This window comes from Pelobates fuscus, chromosome 1, assembly GCF_036172605.1.
Source record: "Pelobates fuscus isolate aPelFus1 chromosome 1, aPelFus1.pri, whole genome shotgun sequence".
NCBI lineage: Eukaryota > Metazoa > Chordata > Amphibia > Anura > Pelobatidae > Pelobates > Pelobates fuscus.
This window is the reverse complement of record NC_086317.1, coordinates 93,358,356-93,383,284: the sequence shown is the minus strand read 5'-3', so window position 1 is coordinate 93,383,284 and position 24,929 is coordinate 93,358,356. Positions and strand designations below refer to the sequence as shown.

General features: G+C 41.1%; 1 protein-coding gene across 3 annotated transcripts in view; it reads right to left on the bottom strand.

Annotated features, from left to right (window-relative positions):
• Positions 1 to 24,929, bottom strand: part of LOC134588049 (caspase-1-A-like) — a 30,677-nt gene that overhangs the window by 1,927 nt on the left and 3,821 nt on the right. Inside the window, exons 1-10 of one of the 3 annotated variants that reach the window (XM_063444246.1) lie at positions 22,266 to 22,436; positions 20,559 to 20,819; positions 17,458 to 17,499; positions 15,840 to 15,881; positions 15,080 to 15,121; positions 10,759 to 10,829; positions 9,928 to 10,101; positions 7,275 to 7,533; positions 6,821 to 7,084; positions 3,568 to 3,677 (exon numbers count right to left, since the gene is read on the bottom strand). In XM_063444246.1, coding sequence (XP_063300316.1) covers positions 3,568 to 3,677; positions 6,821 to 7,084; positions 7,275 to 7,533; positions 9,928 to 10,101; positions 10,759 to 10,829; positions 15,080 to 15,121; positions 15,840 to 15,881; positions 17,458 to 17,499; positions 20,559 to 20,819; positions 22,266 to 22,332 — 1,332 coding nt within the window. In that variant the 5' untranslated portion in view covers positions 22,333 to 22,436. Of the gene's footprint in view, positions 1 to 3,567; positions 3,678 to 6,820; positions 7,085 to 7,274; positions 7,534 to 9,927; positions 10,102 to 10,758; positions 10,830 to 15,079; positions 15,128 to 15,839; positions 15,882 to 17,457; positions 17,500 to 20,558; positions 20,820 to 22,265; positions 22,437 to 24,929 lie in introns of those variants that run through there. The other 2 variants (XM_063444248.1, XM_063444247.1) reach the window with 2 other exon arrangements.

Below are 24,929 nucleotides of genomic sequence, written 5' to 3'. Positions count from 1 at the left end.
TATATATATATATAAACTAAGGGCACACATCTCAGATGAGAAGGAGAAATGTAATCATTGTTTAATTTTTTTCTCTTCTATGTGTGATTTCGCTATGCTGACTCCCAGGTGCAAAGGACAGAGCTTATTACCCCTCGTCCTTGGTCAGCTTCTATTTTCTCTTTACACTGCCTCTCTTGGCAAACTTATTGCCTCTTTTGGATTCCGCAACCACCTGTACGCTGATGACACCCAGATATATCTCTCCTCCCCGGACCTCTCCCTTGCCGTCCTGCAATGTGTCACTGCTTGCCTTTTTTCCATCTTTGACTGGATGCCCTCCCGCTTTCTAAAACGGAATCTCTCTAAAACTGAACTCCTTGCCTTTCCTCCTCCCAATACTGATCCTCCTCTCTCGCTCTCCCTTCAAGTCAGTGGTATCCACATAAGTCCATCCTTGCAAGCGCGCTGTCTTGGCGTCATACTTGATTTTGGCCTCACCTTTGAACCTCACATCCAGTATGTTGCCAAATCCTATAGATTCCAACTTAAAAACATAGCCCGCATCTGCCCCTTTCTTACAAAAGATGCTACCAAGGAGCTTGTCCATGCTCTACTAATTTACTGCATGGATTATTGTAACCCTCTCCTGATTGGTCTTCCCAAAAGCCGTATTGCCCCAATACAGTCTGTAATGAATGCCGCCGCCAGACTGATTTTCCTCTCTAGACGGTCCTCTCACACCTCACCGCTCTGTCAGTCCTTACATTGGCTCCTGTATCCTATAGGAGTCAATTCAAAGTGCTAACCCATACCTATAAAGCACTGAACAATTCTAGCCCCTCTTATATCTCTTCACAGATCCATAGGTATGCCCCTTCCCGGTCCCTCGCTCTGCCCGTGACCTTCTCCTGTCCGCTGCTCGCACCCGTAGAACCAACACGCGCTTGCAGGACTTCTCGCAGGCGGCTCCCTTCCTGTGGAATAGCCTGCCTACCCCAATCAGACTTTCCCCTAGTCTTCAATCATTTAAGAAGTGCCTTAAAACCCATCTCTTTAGGAAAGCTTATTGCCTCCCAGAGTAACCTCTACGTTACATACCTGTTGCTTGCTCTCTCCTGAAGAGAGCTCTACTCTCTCCTCCAGCTCTGCTTCACTCCCACTTTATTTGATTGCTATTTCTGTCCTAATGTGTTTTATACCCCACATCCTATAGTCTGTAAGCTCGTTTGAGCAGGGTCCTCTTCAACCTATTGTTCCTGTAAGATTTCTTGTAATTGTCCTATTTATATATAATATAATAATAATAATAACAATGAGAGACAGGGAGCTAAGATGGAGGCGCCCAGTTAATGACAAAAAAGCAGACATTCCAACTCTCCCAGATGTTCTGGAAGTTTCCTGCATTTTAATTGCGGCTCTCGGAAGCCCATGAGTTCTATATAATATCCCGGGAACTGACTTTTTTTGAGAGCGAGGGTTAAATGACAACTGAACTCTCTCTTACTATAAAAAAATCAATTACTGGGATATCATGGTGCAGATCCATAAGGGAACAGCATGCACTGTCCCATGAGGGAGCTCCTCACCCACCGCCTCCCATTCTGCGTGGGAGACTTTAACAGCTTCCCGTCACAGAAAGGATACCCAACAGGCACCATACTTAGAGGAGCCCCGCCCCCTATTATGACAGGTAAGATAGCAGGGAGGGGGCTTCAAATTTTGTGTATGCAGAGCTGGTGTTGTGGGAGTCAGCTGATTGCTGCTTGTGCAGGAGGGAGGTTTATGGAACATATAGAAGAAAGGGGCTGGGAGGTATTGGGGGAAGATATGAAGAACTGGGAGATATTGGGGGAAGATATGAGGGGCCGGGAAAATTGGGGGAAGATATAAGAGACTGGGAGAATTGGGGAAATATATGAGGGAGTGGGAGATATTGGGGGAAGATATGAGGGGCTGGGAGAATTTGGGGAAGATATGAGTGGGTGGGAGATATTGAGGGAAGATATGAGTGGGTGGGAGATATTGGGGGAATATATGAGTGGCTGGGAGAATTAGGGGGTCCTATGAGGGGTGGGAGATATTGGGGGGAGATATAGATGGAATGGGGGGTGGGAGATTTTTGGTGCCCCTATCCCTCCCACAACGTCGTCTATCACCACACTTGCAGCTCTTATCTCCTACTACAGACCCTAACCCCCCGTTTAGACCCTATACCCCCACTACAGCCCATATTCCCTGACTACAGTCTGTACCCCACACTACAGTCCCTATCCCCCATTTGCAGCCATCCACCTACTTCAGTCCCTAAGCCCCCTACTACAGCACTTATCCTGCGCTACATTTCCTACCCCGCTCCAATACCAGCCCATACCCTTCACTGCAGCCTGTAGAATATTGCATATTCTATATGTTCCTATTCAAATACATATTAAGGTGTGGGTAGCTATGAACACATCTCTTCTTATACCCAATGACTGTGATATGAAATGTGATACGAATGATGTATGAATGGACAGGTAAATAACATTTTGTTATGGTTTATAAATAAACCATAAACAGAGGGAAATGTAGAATATTGCATATTCTATATGTTCCTATTCAAATACATATTAAGGTGTGGCTGTCTAATGGGTTAAACAGAACAGATGGTGTTTGCTATTATGTACCATGAGGTCTCTGGAATTTGCTGTATAAGAGATTTGGGGTGGTCTTTATATGGAGAATTTCCTAATATGGCTAGTCTAAACTAAACGTTATGACGTAATTTGGGCTATAAAGGGCAGAGGACAAAGGACCACGTTCTCTTGCTCTTCCTGCTACGATGCTGTTTGTTCTCCTCTCTTCCTGCTACGATGCTGTTTGTTCTCCTCTCTGATGTCCTGAGTTGCTGATACAAAGACGACTCTGTAACTTCATTAAGACATACCATCTGTTAAGTATATTATGATTTGCTATTGAAGTAGAATAAATACTTATTTTTTATAAAGAACTTCAGATTGCGTATTAGTACTTTTCAATAATATAGACATATATTATTGTGGCGAGCATTTGGCCCAATACTATATATATATAAGGACTTACTCAACTAGATAAACACACAGCCAGATATTACACAGCCCCTGTCCCCCACTTCAGCCCCTATCACCGCACTATGACCCACTATCAGTGCCCCTCCCGAGATTGCGCAGGGGTGGGGGGGGGAGGGGGGGGGGGGGAATAGTAGCTGGTGAAGCCACCTCCCTGAAATTTGTTTATGCATGTTGGAATGTCCAACGAAGTGTGGATTTCTACATTAAATATTTTTTTTACGACACATATACACATTTGTTAAATATAGGTGTTAAGTAAACATAATATTAAAAATCCTGTGAAGTGACAGTTCAACTTTAAATAAAAAGTTAGAGGGTAGTGGATGCATGGAATAGCCTTCTAGCTGAAGTGGTAGAGCTTAACACATTGATGGAGTTTAAGCATGCGTGGGATAGGCATAAGGCTATCCTAGGTATAAGATAAGGCCAGGGCAGAATAGATGGGCAGAATGGTTCTTATCTGCCGTCACATTCTATGTTTGTAAATATCACTTACCTGACGGAAGATGTCCTCTAACGGAATATTGTGAGCAGTTATTTTGATTTCTTCAATTAGTGCCAGGATAAAAAGTGAACCTCTTTTGGGATCTCTATAAGAAACAGTATCTGTAGAAAGGAGACACAAAGCACGGAAGTTCACTTTAACATATTTGTGGCCTGCTATCTCTAACACTAAAGGGTTTTGCCATGAAACAGTGCACTGATTTGAATTAAAAACCAAATTGTACATGTAGTCTACATGTAGCCACATATTGAATATTTTGAATATTTTAGGAATTTAGCAATTTCAGTTTTTACTTTGTTGACTTAGATTTAAATCCTGTCTATACCTTAGCATTAATTAGCCCAGTTGAACCTACCAGCACCTGGACTTTGCCACTCCCTTGATATATATTTTTGTATCTGCCCATCCATTGTGCCTATCTGTCCACTACCTCCCTCTTGAATTTGCTATCTCTCTTTCGGGGAGAAAAGGCTGCTCACAGTACAGAGAAGAAGCACCATGATTACCTACCCATCGTGAATTTGTAGCATCATAAAACTAATATGCTAGGTTGACAGGGCCTGAGCAGAATGAAGGATAAGAGAATGGCACTAGTAATTTGAATGATTTACAGATTTCTGAGTATTCCTTTCTCAGGAGTATTATGAGAACTAACATTCCTAAATATATGAGGTACCAAGTTAAGCCATTTTGCATTTTTATGTTTTTTTTTTTTTGGATCATTTTTTTTTGATCAGTTAAAGGAACAACTTTAGCTTAATGAAGCAGTTTTGGTGTATAGAACATGCCCCTGCAGCCTCACTGCTCAATCCGCTGCCATTTAGGAGTTAAATCCCTTTGTTTATGAACCCTAGTCACACCTCCCTGCATGTAACTTGCACAGCCTTCAATAAACACTTCCTGTAAAGAGAGCCCTATTTAGGCTTTCTTTATTGCAAGCTCTGTTTAATTAAGAGTTTCTTATCCCCTGCTATGTTAATAGCTTGCTAGACCCTGCAAGAGCCTCCTGTATGTGATTAAAGTTCAATTTAGAGATTGAGATACAATTATTGAAGGTAAATTACATCTGTTTGAAATTGAAACCAGTTTTTTTTGTTCATGCAGGCTCTGTCAATCATAGCCAGGGGAGGTGTGGATAGGGCTGCATAAACAGAAACAAAGTGATTTAACTCCTAAATGACAGTGAATTGAGCAGTGAAATTGGAGGGGAATGATCTATACACTAAAACTGCTTTATTTAGTTAAAGTAATTTAGGTGACTATAGTGTTCCTTTAATATATGTGGCTAATAATTTTCACCTTATATGTTTGTAAATGCTGTTCTTATATTCCTCAGCTAAATGAACTGCTTACAAATATCTGGGGTGTAAAGGGTAGCCCATGAGGTTAAGGCGGCCCAAGCTGTCTGAGCATCTTGGGAACAGCAGTTTTCACATATCAGCGATGCCAAGTTTAGTCATCTTACAAATATATTTTACGTGAATGTTAAAGCTAATCTTGCCACCCCAGATGTTTGTAAACTACTGTTCCCATGATGCTCAGCTAGCCCTAGTAATTCATAAAAATCTGAGTTGCCAAGGTTAGCCATCTTGTAAAACATGATTAAAGGGACACTATAGACACCATGACCACTTCAGCTCATTGAAGTTGTCTGGGTGCATATTCCCAGATGCCTTAACCCTACAAAGGTAATTATTGCAGTTTAAGAAATATCCAAAACCTAATAGAAAAGGACTGTATAATGATTTCCTATGGGCGAAGTCCTAATGTAAGCGCGGTCAGGGTCAGCCAGGGGAAGTTCAAACCAGCATCGAGGGACATCGTTGCTGCACTCAGGTAAGTGACAGAAGGGTTTTTAACCCCTTTTGCACAATGGGGAAGGAGCGGGCACTATAAGGAGTTAGATTTTGTTCATGTCTTGGTTAAAGATTATGAAATCACTTTTCTATTATACCACTTATAATTTTATCCCTGGTGATTTTCCTGTTGCATATACACATTTTGACAAAACAAACATTGTAACAAAAACAGGGACTGTTCTGGCCTCCCTGCTGCCCCTTGGCTATTTTCACCTTCGTATGAGCAACTTAAAGGACCACTCTAGGCACCCAGACCACTTCAGCTTAATGAAGTGGTCTGGGTGCCAGGTCCTTCTAGGGTTAACCCATTTTTTCAGAAACATAGCAGTTTCAGAGAAACTGCTATGTTTATGAATGGGTTAAGCCTTCCCCCTATGTCCTCTAGTGGCTGTCTCATTGACAGCCGCTAGAGGCGCTTGCGTGCTTCTCACTGTGATTTTCACAGTGAGAGCACGCCAGCGTCCATAGGAAAGCATTGTGAATGCTTTCCTATGTGACCGGCTGAATGCGCGCGCAGCTCTTGCCACGCGTGCGCATTCAGCCGACGGGGAGGAAAAGAGGAGGATCGGAGGAGGAGAGCAGGAGGAGATCTCTCCGCCCAGCGCTGGAAAAAGGTACGTTTTTACCCCTCTCCCCTTTCCAGAGCCGGGCGGGAGGGGGTCCCTGAGGGTGGGGGCACCCTCAGGGCACTCTAGTGCCAGGAAAAGGAGTATGCTTTCCTGGCACTAGAGTGGTCCTTTAAGTCAGCAATGACAGGCTGACAGCAACACACAGGACAGATGACATTCTGTCATCAAACTAAAATGGTGACCAGGGGTCATGTGACCAAGTTCATGTAGATCTTTCTTACAGGGGGATAAGCTTTACCCTTTGATATGATAATTCGGTAATTCAATACCTTTACAAGTCAGGAAAGAGATAACCACTCCCCCCTATCCTCATTCCTCTCTGTTCCTTCTTGGCTGTGCTGCAGAGCAGATGTGCAGACGCCATGTGCCATCATGGTGAACCATGTTATTCTCTGTTGCTTCCTTTTCTTCCTTGGTGGATGTGATGTCGAACTTGCAGCAGTGAGCCATTACTAGATGTGAAGGCCTAACCGTGGGTGAGATCAAACGTGTGGGGAAGGGGATTACTATATCAATAGATAGATTTAAAAAGGGTTGTTGCTCCGTGGGTCTGGGCTGTGTATTTGTGATACATTTATAGTATTGTGTTGTTGCCTTCTAAATAAATACCTTTTAATGTAGACGAACCTTGTGTAATATATATATTAATTTGGTGATACACCACAAGTGCTTACGGAATCTTTGACCCATAAGAGCTGTAGTTGTTATGGTGCTTAGAGTGCCCTTTTAACTTTGCAATGTTATAACTTGATGTACCTGGGGTTGTAGAACAGAAGCAGATGGAGTCTGTTTCTATTTGTACCATTGTATCGCTTTCAAATTGGCCACTAGCATCCTTGTTAGTAGAATCACTGTCCCACATTGTATTGGTTTCAAATTGGTCATTCTTAGTAGAATCACTGTCCCACATTGTATTGGTTTCAAATTGGTCATTCTTAGTAGAATCACTGGCCCACATTGTATTGGTTTCAAATTGGTCATTCTTAGTAGAATCACTTGCCCAGACTTGACCTGCTTCACCTGAAAAATGAATACCAAAAGGATATGACATGTTATATATTTTACAGCCATAATTATAGTTTTGTATTAATGTTGTTTTTCAAGCTGCATGCACTAATTGCCAATGTGTGGTCACATGGAGCGAGTTACATGGCTTGAACAATTCTTTTAACATTTATCAATTTCTGATAATGCAATCTGTGCTACCTACTTCCACGACATGCCTGGACAATGATGATTTTAGGCTTGCCCCGTAGTTTAGAGCAGTTCACATTGTTAAAAGTTTTGAAGATGTCATCAATTTTCAGAAGGTCTGTATTTTCTTTTGTGCCATTTTCATGTTCAATGTGTTTACTATTAATCCCACAGATCACATCTCTTTCTCCATGAGACATAACAACTATCATAGCAATATCAGATTCTGCATGTTCCTCCCGATTGGCAAATGACTTCATTTTCTCCTGCATCATCTGAGAGGGAGACATGGGTCAAAATCAGGTGAAGCAAATTGTAATCATATCAAAGAAGGGACACAGTGGAAAAAAGTGTATCAATGCAAGCAGTTTATGCAAGGTTTTTTACATGATACCATGTGATGTAAAAAAATTACACATGAGCAGTTATTCACTAGCGTTATTCACGAAAAGATTCTCAACAGTTTAGACATTAGTGAATAACCCTGTAAGTGTCAAGTTATTGCAAATGAAACAGCCCAATTAGCTGGGCTAAATTATACATAAGGCCAGGGAGACATTCAGTCAAAATTCAAAGTTTAAAAATCAAAATGGACACATTTTTTTTTTAATGAAGTGAGGGAATGAGGATGAAGACACATTGGGATATTTTATTTCAGTACCATTTGGCGAGTTTACGTGTGTGTGTGTAAAATGGTCACATGCCATACCATAATATGTCATACCACGTTTAGTTTTTACAAATCAATTTATTTTGCCCTAAATTCCTTAATAAACGTAAAACTTTTTTTTTGCCCCTCTCTTGCATCTTGTGATGATTATCATCATGCTTCTCTTGTGGGTGTTTATTCCTTCCTACCTCTTACCCACTATCTGTTTGACAGCCCATCTTTGGAAAAAGAAAATGCTTCCCAAAGAAGGGCACAACTCTCTGTTTGAGGCCAAAGTGTTCTTCATTGCCAGCAGTGTGTAACCAGGGCCGGCGCTTCCTATAGGTCAATATGGCAGCCGGATAGGGCGCTGCTTAAAGGGGGGCGCTGGCAGGACCTTTACTGCTCTGCTCATTTAGCCGCCCGTCTATGTTGGAGTAATTATACAGATTGTGCCACCAGCCATGTTACCGGGTGCAAGGGAACATTTACATGGCTGCTGACTAGCAACTGGTATAACACTGGTCCGGCGGCATCCACCACAAAGACTCCCATTGCCGCAGCAATTTTTCGCTCCGGGGCTGAGACGGAGTGAAGGCAGCCAGGCGCAGTGAGGCTGCCAGTTAGACATGAAAAGCAAAGTCATATATGCAAGAAAAGTAACAGGGTCAATGGGACATCACAATGTGTATTTCAAAGAATTTGTGTTTGAACAATTCTGTTGTGTATGTCAGTCTGCTTGGGTCAGTGTGTGTGTCTGCATAGGTTAGTGTGTGTCAGTGTGTGTATGTTGCCACCCCCACTCATGCAGACTAACACACACGCTGACTCAAGTATAAACACACACTGATCCATGCAAACTAACGCACATGCACTGACCCATATACACACTCTGACCCATGCAGAGACACACATACAGACATACACTGACCCATACAGACACACACTGACCGATAAAGAGACACACAATGACCCATACAGACACACACTGACCGATAAAGACACATACTGGCCCATGCAGACAAACACTGACCCATTCAGACAAACACTGACCCATATAGACACACACTGACTGATACAGACACACACTGACCTATACAGACACACACTGACACTGACACACTGGGTCAGTTTATGTCTGTATGGGTCGGTGTGTGTGTCTGTATGTATCAGTGTGTGTCAGTTTATGTGTCTGCATGGGCCAGTATTTGGGCCAGTATAGTCTGCTTGTGTCAGTGCGTCAGTCTACATGGGTCAGTAAGTGTCAAGTTGTTGCGAAATAACGAAATAGCCTAATTAAGTGAGCTAAGTTAATACAAAAGGCCAGGGAGACAATCAGTCAAAATTCAAAGTTTGAAAATCAAAATGGGGAATGAGGTTGAACATACATTGGGATATTTGCTTCAGTACCATTTAGTGAGTTTATGTGTATGTGTTGTGTGTGTGTGTCTGTGTAAAATGATCACATGGCACAACACGTTTAGTTTTTTGCAAATCAATTTATTTTGTCCTAAATTCCTTAATAAACTTTGAAAGTTTGCAATGTTTTTTGTTGCACTTCTCTTGCGTCTTATGATGATTATCATCATGCTTGCCTTGTGGTGACACCATACAGCCACTAGAGGTGCTTCTAGAAGTTTAACGGACCTAACTGACGATGGACATCCCCATGCTCTGCTTGAGGACATCCAGCATCAGTAAAATCCCCATAAAAAAGAGCTAATTCAATGATTTCCTATGGGGAGGGCCTTAAACGCTTGTGCATTAGGTCCCCCCGTCACATAACATTGGAGGAGCCTGAGAGCCATCCCAGCACCGAGAGAGACGGTGCTAGAATCAGATAAATGATTAAAGAGTTCTGTTCTACAGGGGGGGAGTAGGGGAGAAGGCTTGGACCAGAGGGCACTACAGTGTTAGGAATACAACTTTGTATTCCCAACATCTTTTTATAACATCCCTTTAAGTCATATCTTTTCTCACTCACCTGAATTACAAGACACTAATTATTTGGAGCAATTACCTTTGATGTCAGATTAATAAAAGACTGAACTTCGAACCCAAGGTCTTGTAGTAGTTTGGTCATTCCAATATGATCATATTCAGCTCCTTTGCGCTCACTCAGAAAATTGAACTGCATATTACAGATCAGCAGAGCCAACCGCTTGCGATTTCTCCGGGGCTTAACAGCATACATCTAGGAAAATGTTACATGCTCAGTCTCAGAGAGTCGTGAAACAAGAACAATCAACATTGGAATGAAATCAGTGGCAGAAAAAATATCTTGATGCACAACCAAATGAAGTTGTTATGGTGCACAGAGTGTTCCTTGGCTACAATTTCTTGACATGCTTGCTTTCTATTTGGAAAACTCCACACTGTGTTTAATAACTAATGAAGCAGGTATATAATGCAGCACTCAGTTTCTGAGTATTACATGAACATGAACAAATGTTACAATTCCAATTTAATGATAACTATCGTTTTCAAAAGTGAAACTGAGTTGTAATCTCTCACTTCCAGTTTTCAGACAAAAGCTGACTGTCCGTTCGCTGTAAATATTACATAGTTATATAGCTGAAAAGAGACTTTTGTTCATCCTTCCTCACATTTGTTTTTGCTGTTGATCCAAAAGGAAGCAGGAAACTCGGTGTGAAGCGCTTCCACTTTTGCACAATCTAGGAAAATATTCATTCTTGACCCCAAAATAGCAGTCAGATGTCTCCTTGGATCAAGAAGCTATTACAACACTAATTATGATTTTCTTACTATCATATCATAACAATTAAAGGACTGCTCGTATTCAGCAATAAATATATTTTTTGCAATATGATTGCTACGTAAAGATTGTCACCTTAGAGCCTTCTGTCGCTATAATCATCTCAGCTTCTTCGTCGGAGCATAAAGTAATCTCTTCTTTAGTTTCTATGGAGAGAAAAGTGAGTATATATGATTTGTCACTCACCTATATGCAGAGAAAGGAAAGTAAATAAAGACATGGCAGTGGTTTGAAATTCAGAGGATATACTTGATAAATGCAAGCGGTAGGAGATCCTTGGCATTAAAGGGTTACTTTAACTCTTTTTAATCAGGAGTTGTTGTTTTTTTTTTTTACATCATAATGTCCTATTGGGCATTTCTCCTCCCTGTTTAACCGTGTGTAAAAATATATATGTTTTACTTCCCTGTGCTCTGATGTCATCAGCCCTCACTGGGTCCAATCCCAGGCTTCTCATTTCAGGGGCGAGGGAGTGGGGAGGCAAATAGTAAGGGATTTTTATTTATTTATTTTTCAAAAGGCTATTTATTTAACAGAGGTAGGCAGAGGGACCGCGCAGGGAGACGAATAGTACGTTTATTACCAAATAGGTGACCAAACAGTGGAAAAAACACTTGGATCAATACCAACAATATATGTGTGTGCTTAAACACATTATAATACATTAAAATAAATGTGTATTGTACCAGCAGCACTCACACCAAAGTGACACACAAAAATTAAGTATTATTCCAAGCGCACCACTATTTTTTGGTATTTAAAGTGACACTATAGTCCTCAAAACAGCTTTTGCTTTATAAAGCAATTTTTGTGTATAGATCATGCCACTGAAGTTTCACTGCTCAATTCACTGTCATTAGAAATTAAATAACTTTTGTTTCTGTTTATGCAGCTCTTGCCTCTGGCTGTGACTGACACTGACACTGCCTGCATGAAAAAAAAAAGGAAAAAAAAATGGTTTAATTTTCAATCAGATGTAACTTACTTTAAAAGTTTGTATCTCCTGGTCTGTAAATTGAACCTTAATTACATACAGCAGGCTCCTGCGAGGTTTAACAGAGCAGGAGATAAGACATTCTCAATTAAACAGAATGTGTAATACAGGAAGAGTAAACATTAGATGACTCTTTATAGGAAGTGTTTAGGAAGGCTGTGCAAGTCACATACAGGGAGGTGTGTCTAGGGCTGCATAAACGCCAAAATTTAACTCCTAAATGGCAGTGAATTGAGCAGGGAGACTGCAGGGGCATGATCAATACACCAAAACTGCTTTGTTAAGCTAAAGTTATTTTGGTGACTATAGTGTCCCTTTAACCCCTTAAGGACCAAACTTCTGGAATAAAAGGGAATCATGACATGTCAGACACGTCATGTGTCCTTAAGGGGTTAAAGTTGAATCATTCCCTTCAGGCTTTTTGCAGTAAACACTGTTGTTCAGTGTTGTTCAGTGTCTCTACCCTCTGTATGGAGACACTGAACTTTCCTTATAGATATGCATTGATCAATGCATTTCTATGAGGAGATGCTGATTTGCCAGGTCTGTGTTTGGCTTGTGTTGGCTCTGCCCCTGATCTGCCTCCTTGACAGTCTCAGCCAATCCAATGCTTTCCTATGAGAAAGCATTGTGATTGGCTCAGAACATAACTTCTGATGATGTCAGCCAAGCAGGCAGATCAGGGGCGGAGCCAGCAGCAGCAGACTGCAATAAAGATAATATATTGCAATATTTAGATGGTGGTTTTAACACTATAGGGTCAAGAATACATGTTTGTGTTCCTGAGCCTATAGTGTTCCTTTAACAAAATTATTATCCAAAATCAAATCATGCATACTGTGGCATATCTCCTTCTCAAGTGGAGCCATTTACATGCAGAACCAGGGTTGACAGGGTTCTGGTACGTGTGAGAGAGAAGATTATTAAGGCTATTATCAGCTTCCTGTGCGCACAGATGACAGTTAAAAATATGCACAGAAATGACATTAAGTAGCCTGGAACTCTGATCCAGGCTGACAAAGTTATGTATACAAGTGGTGCACAAAAGGTAATATATCTCTGGATGTGCAGCGTTTTAAGCTGAAACACTGCATATCCACACTTCTACCACCATGACCAGTTCAAATCTCTTTTTAAGTCTAGCATTCCAGAACAAAGTCCAGTGATAAGAAAAGTCTGACACTATGGGCAAAAAGGAATCAGTATTTTCTGAATGCTAAACAGGATGAAGGTCCAACAGCATGATTCTCAGCCAGACTTGTGAGTTAAATTCTACACATATTGAAGGCAGGAATTCCTAACCCTACATCCTTAACCTTAAAGTGTCTCTGTCACCTTTTGGAGTCACTTAACTCAGGGCCTATTTATCTTTAGCTCCTGGTGCTTTATTCCCCAGGAGCCATGTCAGTGCTGTACACTTGTACTTGCATGTGAGTGTAACACTGACGTCTATAAAGAATTCTGCAAAACTATTACATTGACCAAGGATGCCCAAAAGGTAGATCCCCAAATGTTTTAAACTACAGCTTCCATGATGCTTTGCCTTTGTAAAGGCATTCTAAAGGCATACAAAGCATCAAGGGTGTTATTATTCTACCCAGATTCCCCACCTTGCAAAAATGCATCACTTCCTCCCTGCAGGCTGATATCATAGGACCGGCACCTGAGTGGGCCTTTGTTTAGTGAGGATTTAGGGCACAACTCATATATAATAGCCTGGAAATCACCCACACACAATCTGACATACATTATTATTGTTGTATGTGATTTGGGGGTGTCAGGGAGCCATATTCAAAATGCAGGAGTCTCCCAACTTGGAATGTCTGTCTACCCTTTGGGCCCCCCTGACATAGACTAAGTCTCGTGATTGCAAAAAGCAGCCTCATACCCACAGCTGTCACTAGCGTTTAAGCTTAGGCTTTACCATAACACAACGTAGTCCCTACTTTGTCTTGAGAAAGCTGTGTTGTACTTAAAGGAACCCTCTAAGATTAGGAACACAACATGTATTCCTTTCATTAGAGTGATTGTGATGATGATTGTGACGGTAGTCACCATCTGATTCCTTTTGTATTTTGGTCATCCTGTGCCTATTATTGGTGCAGGGTATGTTAAATGTATTGCTTGTATGTGCCCCTCCTCCTTTTTCCTGTCCTATTGTTTCCCCAGCAGCGCATTGTCCCAGGGACACTGCCAGACCAGTTTAAGCTAGCTGCCCTATCCCTCCTCAATCTCCCATAAGCCCTTGCTATTGTCTGACCCCACCCTTCCTTGTACTATAGTGCTCTATGTTCCCTGTTGTATGTAAATGAGGCTGTTGGGGGCTAAAATGTGTGTGCTATGTCCAGTAAAATTAGTTGCTGTTTTAACCTTCACCAAGTGTCATCTGGTGTTTGGTCCAGGGTAGAAAAGGCTCTAAGTGATCCCAGTCAAGCCTCGGCAACTGGGTCGGAAGTGCTCCAGGGTCTCTGATAGCTACAAGGAAGCAGACATGGCAGAGTCATACTCGGTCGGAGTACTGAAGCTCCGTCACAATTATCTCAGCCAGTGCAATGCTTCCCCATAGGAAAGCATTGGGAGGCTAGTGGTAATCACTGCGCTGCGTCAATCACCATCTCCTCAAAGAGATGCATTGACTCGATGGATGTCAGTTCAGTAAAGATTGCAGGATTGTAGCCAAGAAGCTCCTCTAGTGACTGTTTGAATGACAGCCATCAGGGATGGCATAAGGCAGCAATGTAAACACTGACTTTTCTCAGAAAAGACAGTGTTTACTCTGCAGAGACATGCAGGGACAGTATCTTTGTCCCAGAACCCCTACATTAAGTGTAGAGGTTATAGTGCTTAGAGTGTCCATTTAAGAATGCAACGACTTTTCCGTATCATTCCAACTGTGATTGCCATTTAAGATGCAGTGTGTGAAATGGATATAAATGTTGAGATGTGGTTTTTTTACTGCTTTTACTGGTGCAAAAATAATTAAGTGGAAAAAACACAAATTAAATGGAAATTGCAAAAGCATAGTTAACAGTGATATAATGTATACGTGTTTCTCTCTCTTTGGAAAAAAGTTAGGTGTTCACCCCAGTTGTAGTTTTAATAGGAATATGATTGGTACTGTACAAGGACTGGAGCTGCAACCCAGAGTGAAGAATCTAAGTCTTCATAGATTGAAGATATGGAGTGAGGATCACACTTCTATATGCATCATGACATATTTCAGAATGATTGCTATGAGCTGAGACAAAACACTCAGTTTTACTTACAGGAAAATTCCTTAATTATCCTCAACCACTAGCCTGTAATCCAAGGATCAGGGTGGAGTCTAGTCTAAAACCCCTGTAAGAATATACACACAGAGAGAAAATTCTACATAAATATCGATTCATTATCCTCCCTTACCTGAAGGCCATGATGGTCCTGCCGTTTGTCTTTGCGGAGGAACTGAAACTAAACAAAATATTAAAGGTGTTATCAATGACATCCATATATAGGTGACATGAATTGGCCGGCACATGCACATGCAGCTATAGTCATCGAGGGATGAATAGATTTTGCCCACCTACATAGTGTAGTGACCCTTGTTTTTAATATAGAACTTGCATTGTGAAAGCTGAAGCTACATCTACGAAGTCATGATTTAAATCTAAATCCTGTTCTTGCAAGCCGTAACTGTAGCAAGAAAAAAGATGTATAGGACCTAAGGTTTCTGTTTGTCTCTGTCTAGCCAACAGAGTAATTGAAGGGACTGTCTATGCACTATAGCAACCTACGCACTACAGCTCAGTACAAAGGTTATTTTGCAAATAGTCTGTAGGTGCTGTGGTAAAGTTTTTTGTGACATCAAACCTCTTTGTTAAATCAAATTAACCTCTTTTATGAATTTGGGCTACAGTTACTGATTGGCTAATAATATATTCAGGAGCAGTTGAATATAAATATCTAAGTGTAACTATATATACAGTTTATATAAAGTTTACAACTATCCCCAACCACTAGCCAGCCTATGAGATGCCATAATGGATAGTTTAGTGTGTAGTCCTGACTAAAATCACAGTACGGATATATACACAGGAAGAAAATTCTCATTGAATATTGATATTGTTAATAGCCATTTCTTACACTCTTATTATTTGTATACATTTACATTATCTCCTCTTACCTGAAGGCAAGGGCGGTCCTGCCATTAGTCTCTTCGGGGGAACTGAAACAAAACAAGATATTAAAGATGTTATCAAAAACATCCTTCCCACTAGCTGTTTTTCTGGTAGTTTAGTGCTAGTTATGGCATAATTCGTAATTTATACAATATAGTTATAGACTACAGGAGTTGTCTGGCAGACCCCACTATCCCTTACTTAAACTGACACTATAGTCACCAGAGCAACTACAGCTTATTGCATTTGTTCTGGTGAGAAGAATCATTACCCTCAGGCTTTTTGCAGTAAACATTGTCCTTTCAGAGAAAATGCAGTGTTTACATTACAGCTTAGTGATAACTCCACTAACCAGATGGCTGCTAGAGGTGTTTCCTTAAAGGACCACTATAGTGCCAGGAAAACATACTTGTTTTCCTGGCACTATAGTGCCCTGAGGGTGCCCCCACCCTCAAAGACCCCCTCCTGCCAGGCTCTGGGGAGAGTAAAGGGTTAAAACTTACCTTTATTCCAGCGCCGGGCGGGGAGCTCTCCTCCTCCTCTCCGCCTCCGATCCTCCCTTTCGTCTGAATGCGCATGCGCGGCAAGAGCTGCGCGCGCATTCAGCCGGTCTCATAGAAAAGCATTTACAATCAGTGAGACAGCCACTAGAGAATTTCGAGGCTGCATTAACCCTATTAGAAACACAGCAGTTTCTCTGAAACTGCTATGTTTATAAAAAGAAGGGTTAATCCTAGAGGGACCTGGCACCCAGACCACTTCATTAAGCTGAAGTGGTCTGGGTGCCTAGAGTGGTCTTTTAAGCAGTCCTGCCTAATGTGCAGCACTGCCATTCAGTGTCTCCACCCTCTGCATGCAGGCACTTAACTTTCCTCATAGAGATGCATTGATTCTATTCATTTCGATGAGGATATGCTAATTGGCCAGGGCTGTGTTTGACTTGTGTTGGCTCTGCTCCTGATCTGCCTCCTTTAAAGTCTCAGCAAATCCTATGGGGAAGCACTGTAATTGGCTTCCAGAATCACGTCTGATGATGTCAACAGACAGGGACAGAGGTAGCAGTTGCAGACTTAAATACAAGTAAGATTTTAATATATGTAGGGTGCCAAGAGGTGGCCATGAGGGCTAGATGGGGGTTTTAGCACTATAGGGTCAGAAATATATGTTTGTTTTCCTGACCCTATAGTGCTAATTTAATATAGAACTTGCATTATGAAAGTTCAAGCTTAATCAATTAATGATTTAAATCTCAAACCTGTTCTTGCCAACAGTTACTGTAGCAAGAAAAAATAAGTCTCAGACCTAAGGTTTCTGTTTATCTCAGTCTCACAATAGGGTTGTTAAAGGGGATGTCTATGCAACATAGCAACATAAGCTCTACAGTTCTGTACAGTGGCTATATTGCAAATAGTATATAGGTGCTGTCCCAAAGCTTTTTGTCATATTGAACCTTTTAACCACGTCTGTAAGCTTTTATGCATTGAGTTACTGACACATGATTGACTGATAATATATTTACGAGAAGTTGAATATAAGTATCTAAGTGTAAATATATATATATATATATATATATATATATATATATATGTTTTGGAATTGCCTTCTACTTAAAACACAATTTACCTGGAATGTTGAAAGGTCCAGTTGACTGCCTCTCCTTGGGAGCTAAATGTAAACATTTTTAGTTATTATTAGAAATACATTTTCATCCACTAAAACATAAAACATAATCAAAAGGAGTCTGAGACTTTTTTGTCACCCACAGTAAATGTTGTAGCCGAGTTTAATACAAGTGTAATTTCTGCATTATCAGTGCCTTTAACCCCTTAAGGACCAACATTTTGGAATAAAAGGACATGTGTCCTTAAGGGATTAAAGAGCGTATGTATTATGGGTGTTCTGCAGAGCCCAAGGCTTTCTCAAACCTCCCCCAATAAGGAGGAATGGAACCCATAGACTACCACTGAGCTCAAATTGTCATGGTGCTCAGAGTATCCCTTTAAGAAACGAAATGATAATCCAGTTCACAAGAATCCTTAAAATCGTCAAATCATTAAAATTATCGTCTAGGTATCTGCTTAACCATACTCCTCTAGTAAACTGACCATTAGTTTAATAATTTATGTGAGTCACGGTAGGGATGAAGACTGTAACAATGAGAGAACTGATGTAACATCTGTGTTTTAATAACACATTGTGTGTGTTTGAGATCTATCTTGGCCAGAGAAGAGTTAAGATCCCATGGGACCCTTGGCAGGTTACCAATTTGCCCCTTCCTTCATTTTTCACATAGGGATCGTTAATGGAGCAAAGCAAATTTATGTTTCAGAGGCCCCCGTCTAATCTCTGGCACTAAACAGCTGCCTAAGGTCACCTAATTGTTCATCTTGATCTGATCTTAAATATCCAGCATTTGGCATTAGAAGATCTTTTTACAAAAGACCTCTTTGTAATGTATGTAAGCGACGGTAGCTACGGTTTGGAGACTTATTACAAGTCAGAATCCCCAATCGGTTTTCTTTACTTAGAAATATATCTCAAGAAGCCTTGAAGGGTTTTGTAACTACCTGCAAGTTTCAGATCACTTATTCAACTAATTGTGCATCTGTTCGAGTCAACTGAAAAGACTGGTTCTGTTTGATTCCACATATTTACTCTTGCTAGTGTGTTCATTAGAGGAACAGCATGGATTTTAGCCTTCTATGTGGAATTATTGATTATCTTCCCCTAAAACCTGAAGATTTTGACCTTTGGGCACCCTTGTCACTACTAGTCAGGCAGATTATATTTTTACATAAATTCTTGTTTTTGGACAACCCATGCTTTTATTCTTCCCGGGCAATCCCCCAATTTCACGGAACGCTCTCTTGCTTTATAGCAAGCTGCTGATCAAATAATTTTTTAGGCTTCTGACATTCTTCAGTCTTGCAATGTTATTCAATATAGTGAGAATTCAAAGTGAAATTCAAATTTAAGGTGAAAATAGCCAAACTAGGAACACTCTCTAAGTCAGATATGTTTTCAGTTCGGCTACTCTGAACTTAAATTTGAGCTTCACTCTGAATCCACTTTGAATTCTCACTATAAGGATCAAGCCATTATACAATATTGTGCATTTGTGCCAGGGTTTCATAAAATTGCAAAAGAAGTGAAGGCTTACTAAGAAAAACTCTCTCCTGATAATGGAATCATCAATAAGGCTCAAATTTGCTCTTTCTTTAGAACTAATTTTTCTTATATATGCTCACTTGTTTTAGGTGATGGACCCTTGGTAAATTGAGCCTGACGTTTGGAGTCTTTATTGCTCTGCATGAAGGCGTTAAACATTCCCCATAGAGATGCATTGATTCACTGCATCTCTGTACAAGGAGATGCTGACTGGCGCAGTGCAGTATTTTGTCGCACATGCGCAATAGCCTCCCAATAGATTGGCTGAGATCATCAAGCACGGGAGACCGGTACAGCGTGGGAGAAAAAGTGAGTATAAACACCTTTCCTAAGCGATCTAGGAGGGGCTGGGAACCTAAATAGTTAAACATTACATGTTTGTACTCCTGACAGTATAGTTGTGCTTTAAAGCATATGTACCAGAACTTCCTCTTACCAGAACTTCCTCTTCACTCAAATTTTTTTTGAAATGGAGCAGCTTCAGAAGCAACAACACAACCTTGCCTTTAAATGTCATGATTTCAGCCCCAACTAAGGGTTGTAAGGCTGCATGTGTAGCTGTGGTCTTCCCTTCTATATATAAATAGGAAGTGCTATTCTCTTTAAATTGACTGGTAGGTACAGATTAACACAAAACACTGGAATATGTTTCTGACAGAAACAACTTTGCCTAGTTTTAGCCAGCTGTTAGAATTAATAACGTGCACATATATGGCAAGTCTAGCGCATGTACAGGGCAGAATACGCCAAAGCATCCATGGCAACAGAAAGTATTACATGATAGACAAATTTAATGTAACTATCAACACAAAAAAAACATCACTAATGAGTTAAAATAAAGCACTCACTTACCAATCAAATAACTATAAATTATATCATATATCCAATAAATACTTGGCAGATCAGAAAAAAAGGACTGATATTCCAAGAGACGACATGATTTAGACTATTTTGTAGTCAATGGAGAAAATATCCAGTGACTCTAAGGTAATGCAAAGGCAATTTTATTGGAGCCAAAGGTCCGGCAACGTTTCGACCTTGAAAAAGACCATCTTAGGTCGAAACGTTGCTGGACATTTGGGTCCAATAAAATAACCTTTATATTGTCTTGGAGTCACTGGATATTTTCTCCTTTGACTACAAATTATATCAAGGGGCTGAGTGCTGGGTGTTGGCCCCTTGGTCCGACTGCACCTTAGTGTGTGCTTATGGAAGAGTGCAGTTCCTGGTTTGGTTTTTACATAATGTAGACTATGACTGGCGGCAATTGTAAGGATTCTATGAGCAAATAGTAATTTTTCTTTATCAAATTTTTATTTGTAGCAATGAGAGTAATTAAAAAAATTATCATAATGTAAGCCAACATGCCTTTGAAGCTCTTTTATATAGAGTGCTTAGTTAGATAGCCCGTGAGCTTACAATCTAAATGTATTGGATCTGTAATCCCCAGAAAGGGGTTGGTTATATAATCAAGGGACACGCGGCAACTGTTTTATGTGTAACATTTATACTGTCTCCCTTTTTATAAATTACACACTATTTCCTGCTATATTTACCTTTTATATTTAGTTCTGTGCAGAGAATGGTGTCCCTCTCAGATAGTTTCTGGAGTAAGAAACTAGAGGACAAGTCTCCTTTACGCTTTACTGTATCAACTATTTGGCGGCATCTGTCTCTGGTAACAGGATATCTCTGTTTGATGTCGTCCATTTCTGCCTCACTCACTATTGCTCCATCAAGTAGGTCATCGAGCAGACCATCAAGCAGTGCTTGGCTGGCTTTTTCCACCAGCTTAGTTCTCACTCGTTGAAGTTCGTCTGCAGAAAAGTCAGTTAGATACTTATAGCGAGAGAGAGTTTAGCATGAAAATGAGCATCATAGTTATTGTAAAATTGGGAATTAGACGTTCATGAAACCAGACTATATAACCACCCACTTTTAAATTTAATGATATCATAGAATATAAAACACACATTATTATATTTACAAAGTAAGATAACAATGACTTTTTCCATTCTGGATGGAATTTCTTAAAGTATGTGGTTATTCAGATAGAGGTACAGTTTGAAGCATACAAGAACTTAAAATAACCAGACTTAAAGAAACACTCCAAGCACCATAACCACTATAACATGCTGGTGTGGTTATGGGGCCAGGAATGCCCTGTAGCCCTCCCAGGGTAAGTACCGTATATACTCGAGTATAAGACGAGTTTTTCAGCACATTTTTTGTGCTGAAAACCCCCCACTCGTCTTATACTCGAGTCAATTGTCTGTATTATGGCAACTTGCATTGCCATAATACAGACAAGGACCAGGGGCTGGCAGAGAGCTGTAACTTACCTTTCCTGCAGCTCCTGTCAGCTCCCTTCTCTCTCCTCCGGTCCGTGCAGCTCCCAGGTCAGCTCCCTCTGCAAGTCTCGCGAGAGCCGTGGGGTCAGAGCGTTGCCACGGGTTACCGTGGCAACGCTCCACGCGGCCGCGAGACTTGCAGAGGGAGCTGACCTGGGAGCTGCACGGACCGGAGGAGAGAGAAGGGAGCTGACAGGAGCTGCAGGAAAGGTAAGTTACAGCTCTCTGCCAGCCTCCCTCATACACAGTGCACATCACTGGACCACCAGGGAGTGAGAGCCCCCCTCCCTGGCCAGCTAACAAGCAGGGAGGGGGACGAAAAAATAAAAATAAAAAATATTAATAATAAAAACAAATAATAAAATAAAAAAAATAATAATATAAGAAAAAAAATATTAAAATAATAATAATTAAATAATAATAAAAAAATGCCCACCCCCCCACCAATGCTCTGCATCACACACACACACACACACTGCACTCATATACACACTGCATTCATACACACACACACACACACACACACACACACACACACTCTGCACTCATACACACACTGCATTCATACACACACTGCATTCATACAAACACACTGCACTCATACACACACACTGCACTGCATTCATTATATACACACACTGCACTCATACACACACTGCACTCATACACACACACACTGCACTCATACACACACACACACTGCATTCATACACATATTCAATTAATATAATTTTTTAAGGATATAATTTTATTTAGAAATTTACCAGTAGCTGCTGCATTTCCCACCCTAGTCTTATACTCGAGTCAATAAGTTTTCCCAGTTTTTGGGGGTAAAATTAGGGGCCTCGGCTTATATTCGGGTCGGCTTATACTCGACTATATACGGTATGCACAAATGGTTTGACAACTTACCTTTGGTCTGCTGTAAGCCTGTTACAGGCTCCACTGCGTTAAGCCATGTAGTGCAGGGCCCTCTCATTGGCTGAGACCTTCAACTGAGTGCAGTGGCGTAACCAGAGATACGGTCGCCCGGGGCAGAACAAAATGATCCCTGCAGCTCCCATCCACCCTGTCCCTCTGGTTGTAAGGTTAATTCAACACATGTAAAGACTATTTGTTGACAAAGTGCGAACAAACACTTGTTATCGCAATATAAAAAAAAAAAACTTTAAGCATATTTTGTGTAGTTGAATGTATGAATGTAATGTATGTATGTATTTGTGTGTAGTGTCTGCATTTGAATGCAGTTGTATGTTTGTATGTACTGTTGCTATTTGAAAGCAGTGGTGTACTTGTGTTTAGTGTTTGTGTTTGAATGTGTTTGTATGTACACTTGGTGTTTGATTACTGGGTGCAAAAAGTAAAGGACGAACAGGAGAAAGATAGGAGGAGGTTGAATTATCCTAGTAGAGTGAGTTTCCCTCTCTTACAGGGAAACATATGGGGAAGAGTATAATAACAAATTACAAAAACTTCACTGAATACCAATACTTCGAAAGAATGCCTAACACCCGTGAGAAATACGGTAAAAAAGGCAACTCAATGCCACAATCTTGTTTAGTTTGTAATTAACTATATAAACAAGAGAAAGTTGGATAACGCCAGGTAAGTGCCTCTGACGCGCGTTTCGCCACCATGGCTCATCATGGGGCACTTACCTGGCATTATCCATCATTACTAAATCATCAGTGTATTACTTGTATCCCCGCTGTAACATGAGCAGGTCTATACTGCATTACTTGCTCATAATGTTTTGTTGAGCGGCTCTGTGCCGTCTGTCAAAACGGCACACTGAGTTCCTGAATCTTAGGACTAGCTGCCGTTCCTTTAATAGCAGCACAGTCAGTATAGCACCTATCTATACTCTAGCTGTCGTTTTTAGTTATCAGTACTGATAGCACGAGAACTATTGAATCTATACGGCAGCCGCTCTTATGTTAATGGCGGGAGGAGGTGTATAGTTTTCCTGTAACTAAGCAGGAGATATAGGCTAGTGCATGTCGGTACCGGCATGGATGTATTCTGTATCATATATTTGCACCTACTCCATTTCCACTCGCTGGAGATAGACAAAATTATTGGATACAAATTACACAGTTTTTACCGACATCAGCCTGGAAATTAGGATACACCTCCTCATGGATTTTCTTTCCACTTATATTATACTGTGGTTTTCATCATCTGTGTTATCGTTGGTTATACCTGTTTAGTATCTATATAATACTTTACAGTGTCCGGCTGTAAAAACAGCCAAATAGCTCGCTGGATAAACGTATTTCGCATTTCGTTCCACTTCCGCTACCTTGATAACGCTGCTTAAAGGGACTCTCCAGCCAAGCAGTTTTACTCACCTGGTTCAGCGCCGGGAGCCTCGTGAAGCCGCGCCCCCTATTTCGTCAAAATGACGAAATAGGCGGGCGCGAGCAGGGAGCAATCAGACGTTTCCATTTGCTTCGCCACACATGCGCACATACTTCAGAGGGCGGCATTCATGCCGCCCTCTGAAGTCCTAAGCGCACTACCGCGCATGCGCGCGGTGTGCGCGGCCGCGAGCTGAGCTGACTGACAGCTCAGCTCGCGGTCTTTGCCCGCCCCCTCTCCTCTCTGACAGGCTGGAGAGAGAAGGCGCGCACACAGTGTACATGTCTGACGTGTACATGGCCTTTTTAGGGCCCTGCATGATAGGAAGTCCCTCTGGTGGCCGTCTGAGTGACGGCCACTGGAGGTATTCCTATCAATCAATGTAAACACTGTATTTTCTCTGAAAATACAGTGTTTACATTAGATTGCCTGCAGGGAGCTATAGATCTCACCTGAACATATACATTAAGCTGTAGTTGTTCAGGTGACTATAGTGTCCCTTTAACCCCTTAAGGACCAAACTTCTGGAATAAAACATGTCATGTGTCCTTAAGGGGTTAAACCATAATTATTTCAGTCTACTCAGACAAAACTAAACAAATGAGCGATCAGATACAATGCTGCTACAATATATCAAATCTAACAGATGTCAAGTCAGACTCTGCACTGACACATTAAAGGGACACTATAGTCACCAGAACAACTACAGCTTATTGGATTTGTTCTGGTGAGTAGAATCATTACCTTCAGGCTTTTTGCTGTAAAATAAAATTTTCAGAGAAAATGCAGTGTTACATTACAGCCTAGTGATAACTTCACTGGCCACTCCTCAGATGGCTGTTAGAGATCCTTCCTGGGTCATGGCTGCCTAAAATGCATCCATACATTCAGTGTCTCCTCCCTCTGCATGCAGACACTGAACTTTCCTCATAGAGATTCATTGATTCAATTCATCTCTATGAGGAGATGCTGATTGGCCAGCTGGCTCTGCCCCTGATCTGCCTCTTTGTCAGCCTCAGCCAATCCTATGGGGAAGCATTGTGATTGGATCAGGCTACCACTTCTGATGATGTCAGCAGACAGCCTTTTTTTTTCGAGGCAAACAGCATGCAGATCTACAGCTTCAGGCTTGAACACAGTTTTGCTATATTTATGGAGGCATGAAGGACCCAGGGGGGCTAGATGGTGGTTTTAACACTATAGGGTCAGGAATAC